Here is a 19,675-nt window from a genome sequence, read left to right on the forward strand (position 1 = left end):
TCACAGCAACCTCCAACTCCTGGGCTTAAGCGAGTCTCCTGCCTCCGCCTCCCAAGTAGCTGGGACCACAGGCGCCCGCCACAACGCCCGGCTATACCTTTTTTTTTTTCCTTGAGACAGAGTTTTACTATAGTGGCATCACAGCTCACAGCAACCTCCAACTCTTGGGCTTAAGTGATTCTCTTGCCTCAGCTTCCCAAGTAGCTGGGACTATAGGTGCCTGCCAAAATGCCTGGCTATTTATTGTTGCAGATGTCATTGTTGTTTAGCTGGCCCAGGCAGGGTTTGAACCTGCCACCCTCAGTGTATGTGGCTGGCACTATAACCACTGTGCTACAGGCGTTGAGCCTTTTTACCTTATTTCTTTAAACAATTTGTCTAAATCTTCCACCTTCAAATGTCACATATTGCTCCCTTGCTTTAATGGTCTCCCAAGCTCCCTACCACAACTTAAAGGCCACACATGGTATGAGCCTGCTAGCTTCTCTAGACTCAGCTACCATTCTACTCTTAATGCGAACACTATGCTCTAACAAGAATGAAACACTGTCAGTCCCCTGAACTCGCCATACTACTCTCGCTTTCCTTGAGGTTTTTTATATACGTGTTCTTCCTTTGCTTGGAAAATGTTCAGCTGTGTTCTTTCTTCATCTAGATTATTCCTACTTAAATAATTTCATCTGGCAAAACTTTGTTAGACGTAGCTAAGTCACAAATACTCTGTACTTTTATCTTCCCACTCCCATGGTCTATCCACCAATGGCTAGTATTTACACCTAGACTAAGTGCTGTGAGAACAGAGACCATATGTGCTTGGTGTACATAATCTTATTTCTAGTGGCACCTTACAGTGTCAGCTCCAGAAAGGCAAATCTTTCTCCCTGTTTTGTTTACTAGTATAACCCGGGAATATAAAAAGGTGTTTGGCACACTGCAGGGAGTCAACAAATAATTGATAAATAAATAATTGAGCTATGTGCCTTACATACTATCATTTTGCCTTAATGTATATTGTCAGACTCAAACATAGATTAGCTGATGTGAAGTCTACATCCAGATGTGAGGGTTATAGAATATTCCAAAATATTTTTTCAGAAAAAAGTTGATAATATCGAACTTTCAATATTCAAAAGTTCAATATTGTTCAAAAAGTTCAATATTTCAACATTATGATGAATAAGAACAAATTAGCTTATCTTTCAGAAAACCTAAGTGTCAATGCAACTGTATTTTCTTTAACCAATAGCAAAAAGTATTCTGCAGCAAGAGAAAAGTGAACTCAAACACTTTATGGAACATTAAACAGGTATATTCACTTAAATTATCATCTCTGTTAAAATCCTTCTATGCCAGAGAGTGCCAAATGTTTTATGACTTCAAAAGTCTGACAATTACTTTCCTAAAGAAGAAAATTAAATCTAATTCTAAAAAGCTTTTAATTCTAATCTTCATACCTACTATTAGTTCACACACAAAAAGCAGAGCAATTTTTCTTTTCAAGAGTATTATATGTGAAAAGTAAATTATCACCTTCCCAGTTGTTTCTGGAGGTCTAACATGTATTGGTAACATTGGGCATAGTAAGTCATCTGGGCTTCTACAAAGTCATGCAGACAGCGAAGGTGATGGGCCTGTGAAAGAAAGTTACGGTCAGTTTTTAGCTCTGTAATCAATCTGCTTGAAGTGGCAAATGCAAAGGGGAGACAGCACAACACTGTACTGCAGGAGAATGACCAGTATTAGCATCTTACTACAAGGCTTAAGATTGATCTCAGCATAGTAACAAACTGCTCAGCCAGTAAACACCAACAAATGGATATGATAAGGATGGAGAAATAGGTGATGAAGTGTAACAAAAATTTCAAATATTTCTTTACATATCTTGGATAATGACACAAGTTACATTTTCTTGATATATAACTGAAAAAAGTAAGTTAAGTTTTTCCTCCCCAAATTGCCTTAGGACTTTTGTTTTAAATGAATTTCCAATAAATGAGCACTTACGTGTGTACTGCTAATTCCCTCTAGCAGAAGCCTGGTAATCTCTGCTTGGCGATCAAATTCACTTTGACTTATTCTTAATTCCTGTTCAGACTTAAATTAGAACACAGTTTTAGAATCTCATTAGAAGACTCAGTCTATCTTACTTACATTTGTTTAGACAGTTAAAAAATTCTCCAAACAAAGCCCAATTTACAATTTGGCAATTCCCTGGTTTTGCTTATACCTAAATTGGTTCCTGGTTTCTACACTTTAGCTTTTCTATACTACTCAATCTCAAGAGAACAGATTTCTTAAGAGACTCTGTTAACATTAATACCAAAGCTTAATGATGTATTCAAAAGAGCCTAGAAAAACTATGGGACTGTTAACATATTTTCATATATTTTCTACTATCAATTTTGGTAAATTTTAACATTTTACAAAATTTTAAGATTACTACAATTTAGCAAGTATAAAATAATATTAATGCAAAACACTCTCATTACTGTTGTTTTTTTTACTTTGAAGTTAAAGATAGCCTTTAATCTCAAATGCAAGCCACAGGACTTTTATCTATTCTGTTTAGTCACCAAACACTTGTTGGTAGGGAGTTAAGAGTTCCTAGGTCCCTTTGAAGGATTCCTTGTCCAACATTCTGAATATCTTTCTTTAAAATTTCCTTTCTGAACTATGCATAATATATACCATGAGCAGAATTATTTAGGGTTTTAAAAAGTTCTTCTGTAAGTTGTGGCTGACCTTCAATCAGTGGTGTCTTGGTAAACTATTTTCCAACAAAAAAAGTCTCACTTCCAGACTTTTGTGGTATAAGACTCCCATCATGGCTGCTAAGTTATCAAGGTGAAATCATGGACTTTGGAGTTGGGAAGGGATAATATACCACCTGATTTGGGCTTAGTGCTGAGACAACAGTTTACTGAAAAATTAATAAGACCTAAAAACAGGAAATATTGGCAAAAATCATCTGAACCCTTAAGCCAGAGTTGGTTGGTAATAAGTGGGGAGAAGAAAATAGAACCTCACATCCCAAAGTAATCAGCTTATTCCCCCACAGGGAATCATCATTGGTGACAATGTCATTATAATGATATTTTACTACTTCTCTAGCTTGAATAGCTTTCCCCCCATGCAAATTATTTACAATGTTTCCAAAATACACTAAGTGTATAAACAAGGTCTGAGCTTCTTTTTCACCATTTGGTAGCAATAGTTAACCTAGTGAGCCAGTCAACAAGGAAGGAGCAGCAAAGTACATCATCAGTTGCTGTCATATCCCACAGGCAAGAAATCTGGCAGAAGGAACTAGGAAATGATTCCTAGACTGGATTTATGGAAATAAGCTTGAATTGCTCAGTAAGTCAAGAATTGAAATTAAATTTACTTGACTAATACCAGAATAGGGAGCAACAGCAGTGAGTTGCCACCAGTGCTGGGGACTCGTGAGCCCACAGTGCAGCTGCTTCTACTGCAGGGGCTGCCAGCTGGGTCATGCAGCCCCTGCTTAGCCACCTGCTGGACCCCACAGTTGATATAACATGCCTGGGAAGGATTTATAGGCTTGCAGAGCGTATACATGCAATAATTCCCTGTCTTAATTCCAAGCTCTTGCCTACCACCTCCATGGTTTCCTATTCAGAACCACTTCTTGGGATACAATTCACATTGCTAAGAAGACCACAGGGCTGGGAAAAAGAAAAAGGATTTCTAAGACGTCCATCTTCTCTCATCAAAGAGAGACAGGGAATCTGCCTACACACTTAGCACAGCTCTTCTATGGCCTACAAATAATAACAGTGAGAAAAGCACTACACTAAGGATATTTAGAATCAAGGCAGCTATCCAGAACCTAGATTGCCATGAAAGCATCCACAAAGCCAAAGGTTCTTATCTAGCATATGCTACAAACACACGTTTGTGTGCGAAGTCCCATCTTGTGTAAACAAAAGAAAATCCAAAAATAAGAAGCAACAGCTGATGAGAAGGAATCCACAAAAGAACCCTGAAAGTATTAAAAATCATAACAAAAGGACTCCCCAAAAGGGAATATCGGCTCTCTAACCAAAATGAAAACATTGAAATGAGAGATAAAATAATTCCAAATATGGATGGCAAGGAAACTCACTGAAATCCAAAGGAAAATGGAAAACCAACTCAAAGAAACCAGAAAAACAATTCAGGAAATGAATGAAAAATTTACTAAAGAGACAGACATATTAAAAAAAACCCAGAACTTTTGTAAATAAAAAATTCATTTAAGGAAATACAAACCACTGTGGAAAGCTTTAAGAATAGACTAGACCAGGCAGAAGAAAGAATTTCAGGGCTTGAAGACAACTCTGGAATTAAGCTACTCAGTCAAAAATAAATAACAAAGAATGAAGAGGAATAAATGCAGCCTACAGAAAAAACGTAATTATGTAAAACAGCCAAATATAAGAATCATTGGCATCCCCGAAGGTGAAGAAGAAAACACACAACAGCTGGAAAACCTATCTGAAGGAATAATTGAAGAAAACTTTCTTGGTCTTGCTAGAGATTTAGCCATCCAGGTAACAAGAAGCTCAACAAACACCTGGGAGATTCATTGAAAAGAGGCAACCACCAAGACACATAATCACCAGACTGTACACAGTCAACCAGAAGGAACTCCTGCCAACTGCAAGGTAAAAACAACAAGCAACGTACAAAGGAAAATCTATCAGGTTAGCTGCAGACTTCTCAACGGAGACTTTACAAACCAGAAGGGATTGTGGCCCTATTTTCACTTGTCTTCAACAAAAAAACTGCCAACCTAGAATTTTGTATCCTGCAAAACTGAGTTTCATAAATAAAGGAGAAACAAAGACTTTTCCAGAGAAGCAAACACCGAGAGAATTTGTCAAGACCAGACCTGCCCTGTAGGAAATACTCAGAACTATATTATACATGGATCAGCACAGTGGTCACTCACCAGTGTAAAAGCACTCAAAAGCTAAAGCTCACATCTCATATAAACCAACAGTATAGGCTCGGCGCCTGTGGCTCAAGCGGCTAAGGCGCCAGCCACATACACCTAAGGTGGAGGGTTCGAATCCCCAGCCCAGGCCCGCCAAACAACAGTGATGGCTGCAACCAAAAAAAAATGGCCGGCGCTGTGGCGGGCGCCTGTAGTCCCAGCTACTTGGGAGGCTGAGGCAGGAGACTCACTTGAGCCCAGGAGTTGGAGGTTGCTGTGAGCATGATGCCATGGCACTCTACCCAGGGGGGATAGCTTGAGGCTCCCTCAAAAAAAAAAAAAACCAACAGTACAAGAGGTAAAACAAAGCAAAGTACTAACAATAGGATGAACGAAAAGCATCCATATATCAATTCTATCAATCGTGTGAATGGTTTGAAATCCCCACTTAAGAGACACAGGCTGGCTGAATGGACAAAGACATACAAGTATCTACTGTTTCCACAAAAACATCTAACCCACAAAGAATCTTACAGACTCAAGGTTAAGGGATGGAAAAAAAATATTCCATCCAAGTGGAAACCAAAAAAAAGTGTGTGTAGCTCTTTCTGTCTCCTGACACAGCTTCGAAGGAAGCTGCTGCTGTGTCCGCATACCTGCAGTGCTGGTGGTGTACAGCACTGAGCCCAATAATCCCAAGGCCTGCAACTCCTTCTGCTACAATGGGCTGATTCACCACAAAACTGTGGACTTTGAGCCGCCACTGATGGCAAATGGGCTGTGGTGGTCCTGAAGTAGAGATCCTAACAGCAGAAGCCTGCCACCTCCTAGTGTAGACCACTATCAACAATGCCAGGGCTACCCTCAGTGGTATCAGGCAGGACCTGCCTGTGGCTGCTGGACCTGCTAAAGGCTGCCATCTGTAGGGCCAGCACCATCCTGTGCAGCTAGAAGCCGGTGAGAGGAGGAAGTGCTACACACCACACCAAGAGCCCCTGAGCCCTGTCCCTCATAGCAATAGTCTGCTGACTTCTCAGCCAAAAGAGAGAGAGAGAGAGAGAGAGAGAGAGAATGAATGTGTAGCCAGTCTCACGAAAGATAAAATTGACTTTAAATCTACAGTAGTAAAGAGAGACAATGATGATCATTATATAATGGTAAAGGGAATAATTCAACAAGAAGACATAACAATCCTAAATATTTATGTACCTAACTCAGGAGTGCTGAGATTCATAAAGCAAAACCTGCTAGAGCTAAGTAAAGAGATAAACAGCAGCATCATAATAGCTGGAGACTTCAACACCTCACTGACAGAACTGGACAGATCATCCAAGCAGAAAATAAACAATGGACATGAATGGAACCCTAGAACAAATGGGCCTAAGAGACATTTACAGAACATACCCCCACTACTGAATGTATTTTTTATCAGCATATAGAACGTTCTCCAGGATTAATATTCTAGGCCACAAAAATAGAGACATAGACCAATGGTACAGAACAGAAAATTCAGATAGAAAACATCCACATACAGCTGAGTGATCTCTGACAAAGCAGACCACATACATGGGAGAAAGAATCTTAGGAAAATCAGACAGCCACATGCAGAAGAATAAAACAGGATCTGTATCTATCCGTGTCTCTTACTAATCACAATTAATTCAAGATAGATAAAAGACACCCACCCTTGAATGTTTACAGTGGCACACTTCACAATTGCAAAGATACAGAATTAACTCAAGTGCTCATGAATGGATTAACAAAATGTGGAGTATATACATGATGGACTACTACTCAACCATGAAGGATGACTTAATGCTTTTTGCAATAATCTGGATGGAACTGGAACCCATTATCCTAAGTGAATTACCTAAAGGATGAACACCAAATACCACACGTATTCATTATTAAATTGAAACTAACCAATGAGCCACATGTGCATAGAGGGAAGTAAAACTCAATGGAAATCAACTAAGGGAGGAGGGAAGAAGAGGATGGGTGAAAATCTATCTAATGGGTACACTGAATACCATCTGGATGATGGGTAGCCTTAGAACCATAACTCAAGGATTATTAAAGTGATCTATGTAACCAAAAATGTTTATCTGTAACCCCATACTACTCTGAAGAAAAATAAAAACCTAGAAAAGATGGTGTTTTGATAGTAGGCCTAAAGTAAACTTCATCTAGAAACTAGTATGAAGCTCAAAAAAAGTCCTGAGAGAAGAAAAGAATCAATGTTCTTCCTCAGGAAGGCATTATGGAAAACCAAACCTCTTTAATGTTACCTTTGCACTATTTACTGTTCTGCTTTGTTGAGCACAAAAAGCTCTGATTAATAGGAGTAACTACAGCAAATCAAAAATAAATGAATTTCATAAGTAAACCAGGCTAGATCCAAGCAAGTCTTTGAATGTGAAAATACAATTTAATGACTTTTAGTAGAAATGGCAGAAAAGCTAATGAATGGTACTATTTCTGTATAAGACGTAAGCAAGAAAGCTACGTTGCAGATTAAGGTGCCAGGAAGTTTGAGACTAAAGTGGAAATAATGTTCTAATGCTAAGTATACTGAATAAAAAAATAATAAATGATCTCATTAAGGTTAAGGTTCAGTCTTCTAAGTTTGAGCAAAATTTAATATGTAATTATGAAGAAAGGCACCATGTTACAAAATTTAGGAAGTCATTTTTCTGTATAATATAGATTTTATATTTAAAAATGTAAAATGTAAGAGCAAATCTCATTTCTTAAGTTTTAGTGTATTTCTGAGGTGGCTTCAAACAGTCAAATGTCTGTCCTTCTGACACATATAATTAATTGATCATAATAATCTGAGCTGCTAAGGAAATTGAACTAAGATTCAGTATAATCAGTTTACTTGGGAAAACAATCCATAGAACAAAGATAGTTAAGAAATTTTAAAGACGGCAATAAATTTAAAGGGCTGAGATTTTTTTCCTCTGGAAGACCTATTCCCTGACTTAATTTTATAATTAAGATATTGAATTTTTGGGGGAAAGTTCTACTGCTAAAATTACTGTTATTAGACTAATTGATCTAGATTATATGATAGCATCACATGGGTTAGGTAGCAAGAAGAGTTCTTTTAAGATGTAACTGGAAAATGGGAAAGAATCTGGCCTCTATTACCAGGACAGTGTATTTATAAAAAAAAAAAATTGTCATGTTAGAAAGCATTTCCTCAGACAATCTTGGTTGGTGTTATCTACTTTTCTTATAGGCTTAAAATATGAAAGTATTCCAGGAATATTAAGTTTTAAAATATACATATTTTTAAATTAGAAAAATGACAGAAATGAGGAAGGATACCCCCAAATCCATTTTAATGTACTTAAGTTTTAACACACACATATATAATATAAACATGTTTCATGAGTTTCTTTACATTTATTGTATCAACTAGCTCCTAAACTTGTTGAGACTGCGAAAACCAAGTCAGATTTTCTGGCGGACCTGTATACCAATCAAAGGGGAAGACGCTCTGGTTTTCTTATTTTACCTACATTCTCTTCTACAGGACGTCCCAAGCCACCCCTAAAGTTGCAATGCATAGGGAAAATGGGAAGTTGTAGCTAAATGTACCTTTATTTACAAAAACATTATAAAATTTTACAAAATACAGTATTTATAAAATATTCTCTATGTGTTGGTCACCTCTTAGTAAAATTTTATAATGAATATTTTTGTAAATAAAGATACGTTTAACTATAACTTCCCATTTTCCCTACATATGGCAACTTTAGGGGTTACTTTTGGGATACCTTAAAGGTTTAGGAAGAAATCAGCAGCCAGGATTGAACCAAAACAAATTTCATGAATAGATTCTACAAAGGAACCTCTAAGAATGTAAGTTGAGAATTTTGTATTGGATTTCCAGGTCATAGAATCCAAAGCTCCATAACCTATACCTAAAACAGATTGTACACTGAGCAGTCCTACAAAGTGAGAAAATAAAAGTTAAGGTTTATAAAACTACTAACAGTCAGAGGCCACAATTATCACCTTTCCTCAATTCCCACCATTATCCTTATCTGGAGGTCAGATTTTGGTAGGACTGAACATGAGAACTAATTGAAAAATGCTGCTGAAGACTTTAATATAGCATTTGAAACAAGTCTTCACTAAAATCACAATTTTGTTCCTTAAATTTTTGCTTAATCACTTGATTTCCCAGCTCAGAGAACACTAGAAATGGTCACAAAGGCAGAGGGACTGCTAGAAGTAGTCATATGGACAGTCTGACACTGAGGGAGGAGACAACATACTTGAAGAACAACAGAGCCAACTGTTACACAGTGCAATCATGAATATTAATGACCTTAACTGTAAATAAAATTAAATATCTGCTACCCTGTATTTAATGCAGGAGTCAGGTACATATTTTGGTATTTTCAACTAACATTACTAAGAAAAATTAACTTTGGTGCTACAGAGAACAAGCTTCAGTTACATAAAAAATGTGTGATATTCATCCAACTGTCTGAAGATACAGGACATGGTATCAACTATACATTTAAAAAAGTCCTTTAAAATACAGCTATCAAAGACTAAATTAAGTGACGGTGCCCGTAGCTCAGTGGATAGGGTGCCGGCCACACACACTGAGGCTGGCAGGTTCAAACCCGGCCTGGGCCAGCTAAAACAATGATAACTGCAACAACCACAAAAAAAATAGCCAGGCGTTGCAGCTGGTGCCTGTAGTCCCAGCTACTTGGGAGGCTGAGGCAAGAGAATCGCTTAAGCCCAGAGTTTGAGGTTGCTGTGAGCTGTGACGCCACAGCACTCTACCTAGGGTGACATAGTTGAGACTGTCTCAAAAAAAAAAAGAACAAATTAAGTATTTCAACTGTCTTCTAGGAAGGCATTTTCAGATTCCCACCCTTATAAAAGGTATCTAACATTTATTAGGGTATATACAAACTACATCTCTGTAGTAATGCTCTACAGCTTGGGGAAGTTATTGGCTAGACAGACTCGAGCATTTTTGTAATTTTCAGATCTTGTAAGATATAGTAACAAACTGTAACTATACCCAATAAATATTTAAATGAATGAATGACAATTAAATTCTTGTTTCATAATTCTGTAGTTTAATAATTTACTTACTTTTGTCACTTCCTCTGCCCAAATCTAGCCAGCATTAAAAATTAGAGAAAAATATAGAGCATGAAAGAAAGTTGGAATTTAACATTTTCTACAACTTAGTATAGAAAAATGTAAATATTTTAATTCAAACGATATACTTTCCTTTTTCACTATTATGTTACTAAACACAGTAGTAACTAAATCAGTACAGCTTAATGTACTGTAAAAGTATGCCTTTTATATGTGTCAATATTATCAACTTTTAAGTCTTATGCTAATTCTATAACTTTATAACATTTTTCCCAAGTTGGGAATATCTAACCTTTTAGTTCCAGTTTTCTCATATGTAAAATTAGATATTTGAACTAAATCACTTCTAATTCCTCATTTAGGTATAAATTCTAGAGTTTTAGGAAATGAAAGCAAAGCAGAAATTAACATACATCATAAGCTGACACAGCTTTTTTTTTGAGAAACAAACTGGAAATATAATAAATTTAAAATTACTAGAGTTATGTATCTTATTATATAAGTAGATGACAATAGTAGTAAAAACAAATGTTTAATAAATGAAACAAAGTCCTGCTAATTGTTTAGGATATTTTTACCTAAGACAAAAGAAAATTTATAATTTACATACTAAGTTAGCAATGACTGAGATAGTCTCACCCTTTTCATTTACCTATAAGATAGGACAATGGAAATAAAAGAATGCATTCTCTTGCTATTTAAAGAAAGCCATAATGTTGCCATGGCTTCAGTAATCATAGTTAAAAAAAATACAAAAAACCCACATTTTACATATTCAGTACAATAATTTTCCCATTAAGAGATTATTTTCTTGCATTTAGTCAATACGTGGAATAAAAGCAGTCAATTAATTGGCCAATTTATTATTAATTGTACCACAGATTCCTTATTCTTCTAATGAAAGTTATGTATCTAAGAATACAATACAAAACACTGTATCTATAAATTTTATTGGATACATTCAGATTTTACTTTTTGTTACTAAAATTAAAAATTTCTAATGTCACAAAAATTTTCTCAAATTGAACTAAATATATACATTAGATACTATACATAAAACAATTCTTATTCTTTATTCTTGCCCAGAACTATCACCATTCAGAAACTTTCTTGAGTGAGTTAGCACTAGATGGAGAATGGGCATGGCCACCATAGGAATACCATGGGGTTGTCTCAGCCTGGAAAGGCAGAAAAAATTGTTGAGTTTGGGAGGAAGTAAGGTAAATACTGAAGTTCCAGAGGAACAAAGTTAACGTATTTACCTTATACTTTTCTCTCAATAAAGTAAATTTTGTTAATTTTCTTTGCCAAAATACGAAGTGCCAGCTTAAATTAGCATCTTGGTGCAAAAAGGCACTATGTATTAGGTATAAACTCAGATTTTAAAGTCTGTATTTAGCATAATCAATTTATTTGGCAATGAGAACACACAATTTCTTTTCTTCAAGTCCCAGTATCACTTCAGCTAGTAGTTTTTAACTTGTATTTTTGATAGACATAATGAGTGCATGGCTTCGACTGTTTTAGAATTTTATACACAGCTAATAGCAAGAGAAGGCACTTTATTCAAGATGTAGAAAACACAGTAGGCCAACAAACCTTCAGCCATTTTACATGCAGGAAGTTGAGCATGTAAGAGAAATTTACCATAATGCTATCTCCTTCAGGGCGAGATGAGTTTAGTTGCTTAAGTGCATAGGTAAGAGACAAAGAACACATTATACCAATGAACACAGTGAAACAAGTTACTTCTGCACAATAAAGAACACACTAAACAAGCAGTAAAGAAGCCAATAACATTTTTCTATTTCAAAAAACCCCAACTATTTATTGTTCTATGAAATTTCACATAGTTGTCACTATTTACTTTAACAAAAAAAAAAATCAAAAAAATTTTTAAACAAAAATATGGTTGATGCTTGATTTTAAATTTGAATCGTTTAGGGAAAACATATCACTTTAAAAACTGCCAGTTACCTAAAAATCTTATTAGATTTTCACCTATGAAAGTTCTTCTGCCTACCCACAATTTTCCTATTCAAAGATCATTTCTATCTTATGAATTTATGATGCCTTCAATCACGTTCTCTCTCAATCAGCCTCAGAAGGTCTTGTGGCATATCCTGAAGAAACATGAAAGGCATGTCAATCCTTGCATTTCTAATAAACTTTATACATACACGTTTGAATTTAAACTAAGGTTATGTGATGGTGCTATAAATTTACTGAGTTCAGAGATTAAAGATTTAGACTGTTGTGAAAGTACTAAAGTGGATAGAGGAACATATTTGCTATATGATGTCACTTGAAATATTTTCTATCAAATTTGGATGCCACAAAATAACAGAAGTCTAATCCTCTAAATACTGGATAGATTTGAAACTAAGTTGATATTTTTCTTCTTGTTAATAAAACTCTTAATAATTTAACAAGAAGTTTACACTAGACTAAGATTAGTAAATATAGGTGCGTTATAATTTAAATCCATTACAGATTGAGCATCCCTTATCTGAAATGCTTGGACCAAAAGCATTTCAGAGTTTTTTTTTTTTTTTGATTTTCAGGATATTTGAATTATACATTTACTGGTTGAGAAATCCTAATAAAAAAAGCTCTAGTGAGCCTCTCCTTTGAGTATCACATAGACTCCAAATTTCACATTTTGGAGCATTTCAGATTTCTAGATTGGGGATAACTCAACCTGTATTATGTTCTTGCTTCTCTGACTTAAGTTCTATCAAATATATAAACTATTTTCAAAACTATATTTTTGTTCATTGTGAAACATTAAGGTAGGTTTTCTTTATTCTGCTTAGTTGGTATATTTTTGAGAAATGCCTTTGATGTTACTTTACCATTCTTCAACATGTTAAATAATACTACAGACATTAGTAAAGTAGCAATATTGGATTACAGGAAGAAATTTTTTATTGATACAGCTATGTCATCAAAAAGTTTAAACTACTATAACTAGATTGTAGGCTGAGGGAGAGCAGTAGAGATTTTACATTATTTGTCTATGATGTCCTCCTCAAGAGAGTACTTAGCACAAAATTAGCAATCAACAAATACAGAATTAAAAAAAAAAACTAGCAAGTAAATTTTTAAAAAATTGCTGAAATGCACAGGTCCCAAACCTTATTAGAACAGTAACTAGTTGCAATACAATTAATACACATAAATTTATAAAGAAATAAATTCAAAGAACGTCTGGGGTTAGATTAACCTTTTCAGGGGCCAACTAAGAACCAGGAAATGTGTCAAAGAAAAAAAATTAAAAAGCAAACTCAAACTCCTAGTGGTTTCTATTCTTCTGTATTCTTCAAGTAAATGGAAGAGAAATATAGGGAGAAAAAGAATCACCAAATAAAGGCTCTATGTAATAAAATAAGAGGACCCTTCTTTCCCAAACTATTTCCGACTTACTGCTATAAAGTTTGAAGAAAAGTAAATTGGTTATCTATAGGAAAGAATATAACTTAAACCAGGAACTGTCCATTTTGTCTAAACTAAGATTTTTAATATTTGACTGCAGTTAAATTTTATGTAATACATAAATTCTAGAAGAGCTGTGCATAAATGAAATTGCTGAATAAAAGTCAGTTGTATCACCGTTCACTTTTAACAAATTCCCATGAAAAACGTCTTCAAAAACACACAGCACAGAAAATTGCCAACATCTTTTTTAGATTTATTAAAACATCTCTCAAAATTGGTCTATGATCATATTTAGTTCTTACCCATTTAAATAGCAGTGGTAAAATAATTTAGAATAATCAAAGGGCTTTGTATGCTGTTAAATCTATGTGCTCTCTGTGCTTATCCAGTAGAAAAGCAGACTATTACTACTTTAATAGGGCTTGTTAAAGTTTTGTGCTGCAATTTGACAACAGTATTCTTATTCCACAATCATCGATGGGCACAAGTAGGCATTTTGAATAAAGAAATTCTGTTCCAGTTCAAATTTTTATTTCCAAATGATCTTCATTTAACTTTTTCTTGATTATGAAATTAGTATCTTAAAAATCAGTTTATATTTTACTATAAAAATTCCTTATTAGCAACTAAGAAACTAAAATTAATTTAGGGTCTCTTGCCATCCATAGTATTCATTTCCAAAGTTTTGATTCTGCAGATGGTCTTTATAGTGACATTTATGTTCGTGATTATGATGATATTATCACAAACTGAAGTAAAAATGAAAGTGAAGTGAATTTGGAATTGATTTAACATCTTATCGAAGACTTTTCTCCAGCAGTAGCTAATAGAGAATCTCTAACAAAGGTAAACCTAGAGAAAAAAATAAACTCATTCTGGTCATAAAAGGTACTGGATCATCCCATAACACATCACTATTCAATACTAAGTTATCAGTTTTAAACTTCACCAAGGGGCATCCAATCTGTAGCCCATGGGCTGCACGTGGATTACACAAGGACTTTTTTGCTTATCTGTGGTGGCAGACCTCATGAAAATTATGCATGGACCTTTTTTTAAAGGCTCATTAGCTTTTGGTAGTGTTTGTGAATTTAATATTTGACCCAAGACAACATTTCTTCTTCCAATGTGGCACTGAGAAACCAAAACGTTGGACCCTTGTGTGGGAATTCTCAAACTGTCTTCCCCAAGGAAAAGATCTACAAGACTTCTACCAGCATTGTGGTAATATGCTCCTTAAGGCACTGATTTTCAATGGTGGTAGTGGCAGGGAGTTGGAAACAGAAGGCAGTGGAAACATCATGCTTTAATGCAAACTAAGAATTAACTTCCTCTAACAAGTTCATCCATGTTTATATACTGCTTTCTTAAATGTGTCCCAAATTCAAATCTGATAATTTTTTTCAAATGGTAGAATGAAACTATAGGCAGCGTAACTACTAGATTTACTAAAGAGCTTTAAATAGAATCTTTTAAGAAAAACTGAATTATTGTATGTAATACATACCCATTCAATTTTAAAAGACTATTCTGAGGTTGATTTTCTAAAACATATATCAGAACTTATTTATTCAAATTAAGTGAATTTGATATTCACAATAGCCACCTGAAAAGTTCATGCTGCCACTGTTTGAGTAGTTTTAGAATTAGTGACCATTCCTTTAGTCAGTTTGAGTTTTATGTGAATAGGGAATTCATCCAATTTTTAACACCCATACAAGCATCCTTAAACTTGATTTGTTCTCATTTAATTACTATCTCTTTTGCTATTTCCAAATATAATAAATCTCCAAAACATATTTGCTATCATACTTAAGATATTTAAAGAACGTGACACAGCTTTAGGAGATACCACAACAGCTGTATAGCTGAATATCCCTCTGGATATATATGGCTACTTTGTGCTCATTTGGATATAACATGGTTTTATAAATTTGTTTAAAAACATAAGACAAGACCCTCAAGTCATATTCCAGTCTTAAGGACAATCTGTATCTTACATGGTATTTGGCAAAATATTTTACAAATCTTGAAGTTATTAATCTCAAATGTTTTTCTATTAAAAAAACACTACTTACTGAATTTCTAGTTTCTGCAGCTTTTGCCTTTTTTAGTCTGGTTTTTGCAGCATCCAAATCCAGTCTCTTATTTTGTAATAGCTTTCTTTCTTTCTAGAAATACGTAAGAGAAAAATACAGGCTAAAGATACTAAAACCCAGTATAAGCATATACATTTAAAGTATTTTTTAGTAAATAAATATACATGTCATCTGATAAACATCTATGATCACAAAGTTGGCTATTAAGTGACCATTCAGGTTTCTTGGACCACCGCTCCCCAACCCCCAGCTGTTTTCAATTTTAAAATGATTTAAGATAGTCTACATGTCTGGGAAATATGGCAGGTGATGATCAGAACAAAGGAATATTAGTTTTAATATTTTTATACTGTAGGGAACATTTGGTAGTATCTTTTTGGTTGTCACAATGGGGGAAGGAATGTTATTGGTGTCCACTGGGTTGAAGCCAGGGATGCTGCCAAACATCCTACCATCTAGTATAGTGCCCACAATAAAGCACTTAGCCCAAAACATCAGTAGAGGCCCAGTTGAGATGCCCTGTTTCAAACTGTCACAGATTATCCAGAAAGTGCCTATGCTGAAGGAAGTATGAATTTAGGGCAAGGTTCCATGATGTCCTATGTGCTCTACCTCAAGAATTGGGCAGGCTGCTCTTAATGTGTCATAGCACCAAATGTAACTCAACTACTCTAAAATGGAATTTCACCAAATGTATAGAATAAGGAATAATTGTTAATATAGTATCTTAGCATTCCTAATGTAAACTTCAAGCTTCTGTAGAGTAAGTTTATACCTGAGTGTGCTTTATTACTTCTTAGATTTCATACCTAAAATTTCATCTTACTGACAAGCTAGTATTTTTTTTTTTTTTTTTTTTGAGACAGAGTCTCACTATATTGTCCTCAGTAGAATGCTGTGGCATCACAGCTCACAGCAACCTCAAACTCTTAGGCTTAAGTGACTCTCTTGCCTCAGCCTTCCAAATAGCTGGGACTACAGGCACCCTCCATAACGCCTGGATGTTTTTGTGTTGCAATTGTCATTGTTATTTAGCTGGCCTGGACCAGGTTTGAACCAGCCACCATCGGTGCATGTGGCTGGTGCCGAGCCACTGTGCTGCGGGTGCTGAGCCAAGCTAGTATATTTTTAAATTATATTTTAAGTTGTTAATTTCTTCTGTCTCCAGGAAAATGCTTGTTTGCACACAGACAAATCCACTGTGAACTTATAGAAAGTTTCTACAATATTTTGTAATAAGAAATTGGCAAATTAAGGTTTGAAGTTGTATTCATAATAAACAGCAAGAGGCCTTGAAAAAATCTTAGAAAAAAATTTTCAATCTCTATCACTAATAAAATAAGTTAAATTTAAAAATATAGACTAATACTAGGTTTGAGAAAGTAATTTATTTTTTATACTCCAGCAATAAGACATAAGTGTATGAAAAGAAGATAATACAATTCTAGGGCTACATAAGGACATGACATACTGGCCTGTATACCTTCCAATAATTAGGTTTCTAGCTCCCAATTTAAATGAATAGCTACATGGCTATTCTATGGTGATATTTTGAACCAGGTTTTCATAATCATTCCAGGAACCTCTTGATGAACTTTATGTTGGTAATGAATGAGAATGGATGTAAAGGCATTTCTACCACTGTAGGACACAAAATTGAAGCAATGTTATCATTAGTCATTTAATTTGGTTTCATTTTGTGTTCTAATGAACATGCACCTACCTAGATCATTTACGTTTTCTAAACTGCTAAATCTACATAGTCATTAAGAGGGAAAATTATTAAACACTGTTAAGTATATATTTAGACTATTTTACTAAAAAAAGGAACATTTGCCAACTCACAGCAATTGTTTTGTAATCTCCTTCTATAAAGTTTCTTAAAGGAGTGAGAAAATTTAAGGCTGACGTTTGAATCAATTCTCTGTCTGCACTTCCAATTCGTTTTTGAGCTTCTCCACATTTAATAAGGGCATTACCTGTAAAAGAGACAAGTATTTTTTATCACTATTTGGTAACGTAAAAAAATAAAATCACAGTCATCAATTCGATCTGCTTAAAAGTTAGTTGCCACGTGTTCATTTAAGTAAAATCTAATAGGATTAACTGTAATTAAGGCAGTTTTATTTTAAAAGTAAATTTAAGGTTATAAATATCTAAATGAAAAAGACAAAGATGAACTTCTCATCACAGCATGGTTAACTGTACTAATTTTACCAATGGACTAAAGAGTATATTTATGGTCACAGGAAATAGTATACAGTCAGCCATGTGCATCTGTGGATTGTATGATTCTGTGGATTTAACCAACTGCAGACTGAAAAGATTTTTTGGGAGAAAAAAGATGACTGCAGAGCTGGGCATGGTGATATGTGCCTGTAGTCCCAGTTCCTAGGGAGTTCCTAGGGTACAAGAGGGTTGAAGGTGTGAGGTGGAAGGATCGCTTGAGCCTAAAAGTTTGAGGACAGCCTCAGCAACAGAGTGAAACTCTGTCTCTAATAAATAAAACAAAAAAACAAAACACAAAAAGGATGGTTGTAATTCTACTAAACATGTTCAGACCTTATTCTTGTCATTATTTCCTAAATAACTACTTACATAGCATTCACATTGTATTATGTGCCCCCCCGCCCCCCAAAAGGGTTTCAATGTATTGTATGGGCTAGAGTTAAGTAGTATCATCATAGCTTATTGCAAGCTCAAACTCCTGGGCTCAAAGATTCACCTGTCTCAGCCATCCAAGTAGATGGGACTACAGGCATGTGTCATAATGCTTGCTAATTAAAAACATTTTTTTTTGTAAAGATAGGGTCTTATTGTGTTGCTCAGTCTAGTCTCAAAATCCTGGCCTCAAGTGATCCTCCTGCCTTAGCCTCCCAAAGTGCTAAGATTATAGGCATGAGCCATTGTGCTTGGCCTGTGTAAGTAATCTAGAGATGATTTAAAGTATAAAGGAAGATGTGCATAGGTTATATGAAAATGTTATCCCATAGTATAAAAGGAAGTTGAGCACCAGGGATTTTAGTATCCTGGGTGTGGGGAGGTACTAGAACCAATCCCCCCATGGATACTAAGGGATAATAGTTATGGTTATGAAAGTATAAGGCTTACAATAGATCAAGTCACAATTTGTCCTCTGTTTTTATATCCCTGCACATTATCTCAAGTAATCATAAATAATGACTCATATTTATATCTCAGGTTTTAAAAAACCTGTTTTTGCAACATATATACCCCAATATTTAAATAGGACAAGTACAGTAAGAAAGCAGATGTAGTAAGCAGACAGGAAGGGAACCCCAACCTGTAATAAGCTTTAGCTCTGTGGATCTTAATCCTTTCATATGTTAGAATGAGATTAGATCTGATGGTAAGGAAGGTAATAAAGAAAGCAGTTAAGTGCTCTGTCTCTGGATATGGACAGATCTGCATTTGAATTACTAGTTGTGTGACTGTAGATAAATTAATCTCTCTAAGCCTCAGTTTCTTTGAATAGAAATGAAATGTAATCCAAACATTCAGATTCCCATCATTAACAGGCTTTGGTACTGACATTACTGCAAAATTGTAACAGAAGCACTGGTGACTTCTTGAAACATTGTGTGCCAAGTACTTTTAATATTAAATGAGCCCTAAGAAAGCTTAAAAACTAAATCAAGTAGGAGACACATGTAAATAGTTGCCATCTATCACAAGAAGCACTATGACATAGGTGCCATAAGAGTAATAAATGAAGAATTCATTTAACTTTTTAGGACTAAAAAAATGTAAGTTCTCTGAATATACACTTAAATACATTAAATACTGAATTATAAGAATTGTAAGACATATACAGATTATAAAAATGTTAAAATATGTTAGAAGTTCATCTTAGAATCTTAGAAATACAGTGCTTATAATACAGCTATAGGAACAGATCAATATTTTTATACAGGTTAATTCACTTAGCTTAATACTTGTTAACTGAAAAAGAATATCAAAAACCACAATTGGGGCTCGGCGCCTATAGCTCAACCGGCTAAGGCGCCAGCCACGTACACCTAAGGTGGCGGGTTCGAAT

General features: G+C 35.0%; 1 protein-coding gene across 2 annotated transcripts in view; it reads right to left on the reverse strand.

The window, feature by feature from the left end:
- SH3GLB1 (SH3 domain containing GRB2 like, endophilin B1) overlaps positions 1-19,675 on the reverse strand; it is a 38,125-nt gene that overhangs the window by 3,520 nt on the left and 14,930 nt on the right. Inside the window, exons 4-8 of one of the 2 annotated variants that reach the window (XM_023509806.1) lie at positions 17,461-17,594; positions 15,595-15,687; positions 11,678-11,764; positions 2,005-2,094; positions 1,531-1,631 (exon numbers count right to left, since the gene is read on the reverse strand). In XM_023509806.1, the coding sequence (XP_023365574.1) occupies positions 1,531-1,631; positions 2,005-2,094; positions 11,678-11,764; positions 15,595-15,687; positions 17,461-17,594 (505 nt within the window). The remainder of the gene's footprint in view (positions 1-1,530; positions 1,632-2,004; positions 2,095-11,677; positions 11,765-15,594; positions 15,688-17,460; positions 17,595-19,675) is intronic. The other variant, XM_003784178.3, reaches the window with a different exon arrangement.

This window comes from Otolemur garnettii, unplaced genomic scaffold, assembly GCF_000181295.1.
Source record: "Otolemur garnettii isolate 467f Iridium unplaced genomic scaffold, OtoGar3 scaffold00010, whole genome shotgun sequence".
Taxonomy (NCBI): Eukaryota; Metazoa; Chordata; class Mammalia; order Primates; family Galagidae; genus Otolemur; species Otolemur garnettii.